The sequence below is a fragment of the Colobus angolensis genome, unplaced genomic scaffold, assembly GCF_000951035.1.
Source record: "Colobus angolensis palliatus isolate OR3802 unplaced genomic scaffold, Cang.pa_1.0 Scaffold264, whole genome shotgun sequence".
In the NCBI taxonomy this organism is placed as follows: Eukaryota; Metazoa; Chordata; class Mammalia; order Primates; family Cercopithecidae; genus Colobus; species Colobus angolensis.
This window is the reverse complement of record NW_012115866.1, coordinates 195,271-204,831: the sequence shown is the minus strand read 5'-3', so window position 1 is coordinate 204,831 and position 9,561 is coordinate 195,271. Positions and strand designations below refer to the sequence as shown.

The 9,561-nt window shown below is 47.1% G+C and overlaps 1 protein-coding gene and 1 pseudogene across 1 annotated transcript in view; both read left to right on the top strand.

The window, feature by feature from the left end:
* The window catches only part of CRTC3 (CREB regulated transcription coactivator 3), a 131,350-nt gene extending 123,119 nt beyond the window's left edge, over positions 1–8,231 (top strand). The window contains exons 11-14 of the mRNA XM_011947416.1: positions 4,013–4,213; positions 4,302–4,382; positions 6,321–6,423; positions 7,173–8,231. Coding sequence (XP_011802806.1) covers positions 4,013–4,213; positions 4,302–4,382; positions 6,321–6,423; positions 7,173–7,381 — 594 coding nt within the window. The 3' untranslated portion in view covers positions 7,382–8,231. The remainder of the gene's footprint in view (positions 1–4,012; positions 4,214–4,301; positions 4,383–6,320; positions 6,424–7,172) is intronic.
* On the top strand, positions 2,052–2,362 carry LOC105515576 (annotated as a pseudogene).
* Positions 8,232–9,561: the final 1,330 nt, after the last annotated feature.

Below are 9,561 nucleotides of genomic sequence, written 5' to 3'. Positions count from 1 at the left end.
GATTCTCCTGCCTCAGTTTCCCAAGTAGCTGGGACTACAGGTGTGTGCCACCACGCCTGGCTAATTTTTGTATTTTTAGTAAAGATGAGGTTTCACCATGTTAGCCAGACTGGTTTTGCACTCCTGACCTCAGGCAGTCTGCCCACCTCGGCCTCCCAAAATGCTGGGATTACAGGCATGAGCCACCTTACCCGGCCTAACCATGTTGTTTTACGCATTTTTTGTTCTACATTTTTGGTGTTAGGCATTATCTAATGGCATCCTACCAATGAAGGTTAGAATTTAGTTCTCTTTCCACTCTCCCACAAACCCCACCACACACATATGTGCGCACATGAGCACACACACACACACACACACACACACACACACAATTTCCTACCCACCGTCCTCATTTATTATAATTTTGGTTAGAGCAATACTCAATATTTAGTGTTTTTATAGTTACAATGTAGTTAGAGTTGACATATAGTATACCATGAAATAAGAAAATGAGAATTTTTTTCCTCCTGGGAGTTAATAAATGTCTGACTTTTTTTGTTAGCCTGGTTATCTGTATGTATTTATGTGTATTACTAATTCAGTCCCCAACTCTTGGAGTTGGGCAGATCTCAATACATTCAAAAATAAATTCTCCAGTAGCTCTATAGGAAAGAGTACCTGTGACTTTGTATGACTTAAAATGTCTTTATTTGATCTACCATTTAATTATTATTTGGCTGAATATAGAATTCTAAATTTGAAATAATTTTCCCTTGGAATCGATTGCCTTTTCATTTCTAAGTTGCTATTGAGAAATCCAGTGCCATTCTGACTCTTAACACTTTGCATGGAATCCCCCCTCCGCCCCAGGCTTGTAAGATCTTTTTGTCCCCAATGTTCTGAAACTTCAAGATAATGTGGCTTGGCGTGAGTCTGCATATTTGGTGGGTTCCTTCAATCTGGATACTCACAGCCTTCATTTCTGGGAAATGTTAAAGAACATTGAAATAAAGTTTCTTCAGTGATTTCTTCCCTTCAGTTTTCTCTGTTCTCTCTCTGGAACTCTACGAATGTTGACTATCCTGGACTTTTCCTCTAATATCCTTATTTTCTCTCTCTCCTCTTTTCCTTCTCTGTGGTTGCTTCCTTGTTTGTTTTGCTTTGCTTTCTGAAAGAGTGTCTCAGCTTTATCTTCCAACCCTTCTGTTGAGTTTTTCATTTCTGCTCTCATTTTAAAATTGCTATGAGTTCTTTTTTGTTCTCTCAGTGTTCCTTTTTAATAGCATCATACATATTCCACAGATGCAATATCATATTTTTCTAAGGTTTTTAGTGGTCATTTTTTTCTAATTTATCTTCATTTTTATAATAAAATTTTTTAATTGCATGAAAAGTAGAGAAGAGAACATAATACAATAAGTCCTCCTATACCCATCATCTAGCCTCAACAATTAACGTTTTTTTTTGTTGTTGTTGTTTTTTTGAGATGGAGTCTTGCTCTGTTGCCCAGGCTAGAGTACAGTGCTGTGATCTCAGCTCACTGTAACCTCTGCCATCCAGGTTCAAACCATTCTCCTGGCCTCAGCCTCCCAAATAACTAGGACTACAGGTCCACGCCACCACACCTGGCTAATTTTTGTAGAGACGGAGTTTCACCATGTTGGCCAGGCTGGTCTCGAACTCCTGACCTCAGGTTATCCACCCGCCTCAGCCTCCCAAAGTCTGAGATTACAGGCGTGAGCCACCATGCCAGCTTTGTTATCTTGTTTCATCCATACCCTGCTTTTAAAAATTGCAAATATTTCAATATGTATCTCTAATAGATAAGGATTTTCTTAGTAGCCTAAATATTGTCATGCTGATTTTGTTTTTTTCACAACTACTTCTTCCTGCACACATCTTTCCAAGATTGTGTGTGTCTGCTTTGGCTTCTGACTTTCATGGCAGATGGTTTCCTCGGGGCCTGGTGATCTTCGGTGCTCTGCTCACGTTTAAGAACGGGACACTGAGGGGCTCTCTCCTTGCAGTGCTACGCTAGAGCAGAGTACAAGTCTGAGGCGAAGGGAGTCATGGCGGGACAAGCGTTTAGAAAGTTTCTTCCACTCTTTGACCGAGTATTGGTTGGAAGGAGTGCTGCTGAAACTGTAACCAAAGGAGGCATTATGCTTCCAGAAAAATCGCGAGGAAAAGTACTGCAAGCAACAATAGTCGCTGTTGGATCGGGTTATCTAAAGGAAAGGGTGGAGAGATTCAGCCAGTTAGCATGAAAGTTGGAGATAAAGTTCTTCTCCTAGAATATGGAGGCACCAAAATAGTTCTAGATGACAAGGATTATTTCCTATTCAGAGACGGTGACATTCTTGGAAAGTACATAGACTGAAATAAGTCACTATTGAAATGGCATCAATGTGAAGATGCCCATTCCACTGAAGTTCTGAAATCTTTCATCATGTAAATAATTTCCATATTTCTCTTTTATAATAAACTAGTGATAACTAATGATATCCAGTGTCTCCAAAATTGTTTCCTTGTACTAATATAAACATTTCCAAATAAAAATATGTAAATGAGAAAAAAAAAGAAAGAAAGCAGGACACTGAGAAGCTGGCTGGCAGCTCTGTGTATGTGGGCAGGACTGCTGAGTGTGGTCTTCATTGTAGAATGATCTAGCTTGGTCATTTCCTTGGGAAATTTCTGGTGTCATAAGTTTTATGATCTTCTCTGGCCAGGTGCGGTGGCTCACACCTGTAATCTCAGCACTTTGGGAGGCCAAGACGGGAGGATCACCTGAGGTTAGGAGTTCTAGACCAGCCTGGCCAACAAGGTGAAACCCCGTCTCTACTAAAAATACAAAAATTAGCCAGACGTGTTAGCATGCTCCTGTAATTTCAGCTACTCAGGAGACTGAGGCAGGAGAATTGCTTGAACCCAGGAGGCGGAGGTTGCAGTGAGCCAAGATTGTGCCACTGCACTCCAGCTTGGGTGACTGAGCAAGACTCTGTCTCCAAAAAAAAAAAAAGATTTTCTGTCTCAGGCCTTGTCAGGTTCCCTAAAGGACACTCTTCCAACGTCCCACCTCGGCATATCTGGATTCCAGCATCCTGAGAGCCAGGTTGGGAAAGAAAGGTGGAGATCTTAAGATTTGATCATGAAATTGCTTCTAAACCCTGTGTTTTCAGTAAAGTGCCTCACCTTCTAATATCCAGAGTCCCTTAGTTTTATTCTTAGGAGTGGAACCTTCCAGTCTCCTGGCAGGCGGCGGGGTGGTGGGGGCCAGTGTGTGGAAGCACACTCAAGGCAAGGGCTCTGCAGGTCCGACTGCCCCTTACACAAACTTTGACCAGAACCTCCTGGTTTTAGCTTCAGCCCCTGCTCCCTGCTGTCCCCAATCCCAGAGCCCTGTGGGGATTTAGTGCTGTAAATGAGATTGCCTCCTGGTTTTTCCTCACTGCCAGCTTAGCATTGGGTTTTCTCAGTTCTGCTAAGCCAGTTACCATTTGGCCATCTGCTTCTCATTTTCCAGCTTTTGTTGCCATTTTCTTCTCTCCCGTTATCTTTGTCCTCGTGTTGTTTGTTATCATTTAGTGTTCTGTGTTATTGTTTAGTGTTATTTATTAATGCTTATTGCTGGTTAATGTTGTTGTAGTGTCTTAACAGGGTTTGGGGAGATGGCAGAGCTAAGGGCCTTTTTCAATCTTCCACTTTTAACCAGAAGATATGGCTGTAAAACAAAACAAAACAAAACATGCTTTTCACAGAGAAAACTGAAAGGAAATTGGTTAAATTGACTGTTTTCTTGTTTAGTTCTTTTAAGACAATAGAACTGGTCATTGAATGGAACATGCTTTGTGGGGAAGTAAAATTTGAGATATACTTTAAAGGAAGAGAAAGGGGCTTCTCACAGCATTGCACAGGACACCGCGGTGAGGAAAACCTCAGGCTTCCTCTCACTCTGACATTTCCTAATCCTAAAGGACTTAACACTAGAAACGCAGAAGCTCATTAGTGGCTTTGTGTGTTTGTTTTGCAGATGGTGTCCTCAGACCGAAGCCACCTTTCCTTCCTGCCCACAGAAGCTCAAGCCCAGGTGTCCCCGCCACCCCCTTACCCTGCGCCCCAGGAGCTCACCCAGCCCCTCCTGCAGCAGCCCCGCACCCCTGAGGCCCCTGCCCAGCAGCCCCAGGCAGCCTCCTCACTGCCACAGTCAGACTTTCAGCTTCTCCCAGCCCAGGTGAGTCCTGGCGGCAGTGTTGGTGCGGAGGGAATGCTTGTTTTGCTCTGAGTTCCAAGCTAAATGGTCACCTCCTTACTCTCTGAAGGGCTCATCTTTGACCAGCTTCTTCCCAGATGTGGGTTTTGACCAGCAGTCCATGAGGCCAGGCCCTGCCTTTCCTCAACAGGTGGGTGGATCACCCCTGCCTTCCCCTCCCTTGGTGCATAAACTGTACCATTTAGGTTGTTCATTGTGTAGAACTCAGAACCAAGCAGACCAGACATGCCACTTCCCTGGTTCTGGATGTGTTCTGTGGCTAGAAGAGCCTTTCATCTTCTTTGGCCCTAAAACGCTGGCTTTGGCTATGTTATTTAGTATCAGGCTTCAGCAGAGGAACTATTGGAATAATTGGCAGGAGACTTGATGACACTCTCGTTGTAGAACTGTAAAATCATGAACGCTGGAAGGGACACAGCACCCGCCGCCTCAGTGCCCTCATGTTGAAACTGAGGCATAGGGAGGGTGGCACCTGCTCCCACCGCGGGGTCAGAAGGTGGCGCCGCATTTTGCCTGAACCCAGGCTGGCGCACCTGGCACAGCGTGTGGCCTCCGGGGGGGACCTCAGTCCTGGGGAGTGAGGGGAGCTCCTCCTGTGAGGCGTTTTCAACTCGGCCACTTGCTTTTACAGTTTAGTTTCTCCCTAACTTGACTATTTTTAATATTCCTAGATTTTATGATATTCGGTAGTATTCAGTAAGTATGGACTGGGCCCTCCGATGGATTAAGGAGTGGAAGAAGGGTTGAACAGTTTCCAGAACTTTTTTTTTTTTTATCTGTCGCCCAGGCTGGAGTGCAGTGGCATGATCTCGGCTCACTGCAACCTGCACCTCCTGGGTTCAAGCAATTCTCATGTCTTAGACTCCTGAGTAATTCGGGTTACAGGCATGCACCCTTACGGCCAGCTAATTTTTGTATTTTTAGTAGAGACGGGGTTTCACTATGTTGACCAGGCTGGTCTTGAACTCCTGACCTCAAGTGATCCACCCGCCTTGGCTTCCCAAAGTGCTGGGATTACAGGTGTGAGCCACCGCGCCCGGCCAAGAACTTAATAATAATAAAATAAATTAAGATAGCTGTTTCCTAAGTAGGCCACAGATGAAGCTTTCGGGCAAGAACCAGTCCTCCTTGCCTCCATGTTTTCTAAAGAGCCATTTTAGTCTAGACGGGAATCAGTGTCTCCCTGAAAAATGATGGCAACTTCTTAATGGCTTAGAAAATTAATTTCAGGAAAGGAACCTAAAATTGGCCACAGTTATAACCAGTCCTCATAGAGGCTTTCTCATAAGGAGAAGCTTGCCTGAGTTCCCTCCTTCTGAGTGTGAAAAGGAAAGGCTTCCACTTTCTCAGTTTTCTAGAAACCAGGGAATAGGTCAGGCACAGTGGCTCACGCCCATAATCCCAGCACTTTGGGAGGCCGAGGTAGGTGGCTTGCTTAAACTCAGGAGTTTGAGACCAGCCTGGGTAAAATACAGCAAGACCCGGTCTCTACAAAAAAGACAAAAATTAGCCAGGCATGGTGGCATGTGGTCCCAGCTATTTGGGAGGCTGAGATGGATGGATCGCTTGAGCCTGGGAGGTGGAGGTTTCAGTGAGCCGAGATGGCGACACTGCACTCCAGCCTGGGCAACAGAGACCCAATCTGTAAAGAAAAAAGAGGAAGAAAGAAACCAAGGAAGAAAAGAATCCATACTTTCTTGGTTATAGACAGAGCCTTTGAAGGGTTCCCACAGAAGGCAGTTTACAAAGGCCTTGGTGAGGCTGAGGAGACATGTCTGAGGGGCCACAGAAACCATGACCACTGGTATCTCTTGGGATGGTGTAGTAGGCTGGGGAAAAGTCACCGCGCTGTGGGCTTCAGGGGCCCCTCCTCCACCTCAGCATCTGCCTCCCCGACAAGAATATCGTACATACATCACCACAAGAGCAAAGCACTCTGGGATCCTGGAAAGAAGGGAATATGTATTAGTTTGCAAGTCAGGTTTTGCTCTGGGAGCACATTGCAATACTCCCTTCCTCCTTGGAAGCAGAGGTGTGGCCTTCCTCACGTGACCTTTGATGCTTCCAGGTGCCTCTGGTGCAACAAGGTTCCCGAGAACTGCAGGACTCTTTTCATTTGAGACCAAGCCCATATTCCAACTGCGGGAGTTTCCCAAACACCATCCTGACAGGTGAGTGAGCCACCCCTCAGCTTCTTTACTGCTTTTATTTTGTTGTGTGTTTAGGTACCTTCATAAGATAGTTTAAACAACATAATATTATATAAAGCAAAAAGCGAACGTTGCCTGGGTCGACTTGACTCTTTGAGATGCAGGTGTCCAGCCTCAGAGACCGTGACGCAGGGCGATGGGCCTGGCAGTCAAAGCCTTTTCTGAAAGATTTCATCTGGCCGAGCACGGTGGCTCACACCTGTAATCCCAGCACTTTGGGAGGCCGAGGCGGGTGGATCATGAGGTCAGGAGATCAACACCATCCTGTCTAACACAGTGAAACCCCGTCTCTACTAAAAAATACCAAAAAAAAATTAGACGGGTATGGTGGCGGGCACCTGTAGTCCCAGCTACTCGGGAGGCTGAGGCAGGAGAATGATGTGAGCCCGGGAGGTGGAGCTTGCAGTGAGCTGAGATAGTGCCACTGTACTCCAGCCTGGGTGACAGAGTGAGACTCTGTTTCAAAAAAAAAGAAAGATTTCATCTTAGGTGACTGATGACTGTTCAAAAGGAAAAAAACTTGCAAAAATTGGGAGTTGTGCAACTGACTGACAAGAATGTAGACTCCAGGACAAGAACTGTGGGCCTAGGGGTGGTAAGGACATGTGGGATAGCAGTTTAGGGGACCGTCATCAGCTGGGTTTGCTTAGTAGCCTGGAGCCTTCATGCCTCCTAAGCGTACTGTTTTCCTCTCTGGCCACCCCTTTCAGAAGACTCCAGCACCAACCTGTTCAAAGACCTCAACAGTGCGCTGGCAGGCCTGCCCGAGGTCAGCCTGAACGTGGACACTCCATTTCCACTGGAAGAGGAGCTGCAGATTGAACCCCTGAGCCTGGACGGACTCAACATGTTAAGTGACTCCAGCATGGGCCTGCTGGACCCCTCTGTTGAAGAGACGTTTCGAGCTGACAGACTGTGAACAGAAGGCAGTGGAACAGAAGAATGTTTTTCTGCAACAGCCAAAATAGAATGGAATAGAATGGAGCCAGCTGACTGCTGGCTTTCGTTATCTTGACATAGAAGGAACCAATGCCACGGCTCCAGACTTTCAGATGAGGTCCCATCTCAGACACTGTGGCTTCCTCCAGATCACACAGCTATGTACTGCCTCTCCAGCCTGTGGCCAAAGTCATGTTGCAGCAGGCAGGCTGCTTGGAGCTTCCCATGAACTGGAAAGTTCACCTCCATTGCATCTTTTTCTTGGCCTTCCAGTCCATCGACGTGTAAGAGTAGGAAATATCATGTCACTGGAGGCCTCCGTGGCATTGTGTAGTGCTCAGAACCACTGATCTCCGGCTGCACCGAAGGCGAGTCCGGAGTGGGAGGCTCAGCCTGGAGTGGTGGCCCAGAGAGGGCACCTCGATGCCTGCTCTGACCTGACCCGGAGGGCAAGGCCCTCCAGCAGGGGACATTCCCAGGCTGAGCGGACCCCACGGCTCTCTCCCATGCCTGATTTATGACATGAAGAAGTTTTTGCCACAAGTCCGAAAGCAGGCTTGAGTTAGGCAAACTGAAGGCTAATTTTCATTTTCTCCCAGTTGGTTTCTGCTGCTTCAGAGAAGTACACCTTTTCCTTATAGACCAGAGGAAGAGGAAGACCATTTTATCAGTCACTGAGAAGAGTCCCCTGGCACTGATGAGCCTGAAGAGAACTATGCTCCTTCTTGGGGAGCGGGGAAGGAAGACAGGAACTGCAGCTGTCTCACACTCAGTGGCTTCCAGACAAACTCCGGACAAGCACAGACCTCCCCACTCAGAGCAGCCGGAGGAGCTGTGGCTCTGTGGGCTGGGAGTTTAATGTCACCCCCCCAGACCATAAGCTCCTTGAGGGCAGGGACAGTGCCTTATTCATTGTTGAACCCATAGCACCTAACACGTGCGTGGCAGCACACTCGTGTGCTGAAGTGAGTGCTGCAGAACAGCGTGTGCAGTGCAGGATGAATGACTGCGTCCACCATGCTGTAAGGCAGGCTCATCTGTAGCTATCCCCCTTCCCTGCCAAATCTTCTCAGAGCTTTAGCTTTTCTAGCACTCGTGCCTATGGTGAAGCATGCACTTTAATATGCTTTTAACACTAGGTGACCAAATCACAGTGAAGCCGGGCACTGCATTCTCCTTGGGCTGTGCTCCATGCGGGTGGGTGGGAGCTGTCTTCTGAGTACATCCGAAAGGGCTGAGCAGGTGAGGGCCCTGAGGGACCCTGTCTGGGCCCCACCCAGGAAGATCTTCCCTCTCAGATCCATGTTTGGCTCTAAATTGCTTCAAGTAGAGATTCATTCTTTAAGGTTGAAAAAATAGTTTATAGTAAAACGAAGGCCTAATTCACGGAACCATCATTAGTCATTAATACCCTCTCATAAAATAGATGGACCAGATTTCAACCACCGCCTGCCTCCTCTAACTTAGGTGAAGCCAGTAGGTTTGAATGGGGCAGAGCACTACAGGGGAGGGATCTAGGCTGTGAGAGGACAGGGTAGAGAGGAGGAGAACCCTGAAGGAGAGATGAAAGATGCCAGGATTTTTGCTTGGACAGCCACTGCCCTTCCAGGAGACCCTGGAGTGTATTGAGGGTTGCTGGACGGCTCCACCCAGAGGAGCAAGGCTGTACAATGAGGGTCTGAATCTGGCACACCTGTCCCTTATGTAAAAGGAGCCATCGTCACAAGACCCTGGGCTGGTTAGCCTCTCCAGACCTCATTCCATTTCTATCTTCTGACCTTGCCTCTGATCTTTAAAATAACCCTCATGGGGTGCCCCTCCACCTTCCTCTGGAATCTGTTTCACATTTGCCCCAAATCTTTGCTGTGGAATTGGGAAATCAAACCAGAGTTCTCCTCGCCTGATTTCCAGCTCAGGAAGGGCCTGCTGGCCTGCCCTTGCCAGCCCTGTGCCCAGTTACACTTTCAGATCCCTTTGTGCTCGAGACCTCAGAGGGGAGACTTTTTGTTAAAGAGCCTTTAGTGGCAATGCTACCCAGCTCCCCAGTGTGCCAAAAAAAGCCAGCTCCTGTGTCAAAGGGCTCCCAAACCTGATCTCACTCCCAACAGGGGATGGTGCTGATATTCTAAGAGTTGTGTTTTTATAAAACAGTTCTCAGCA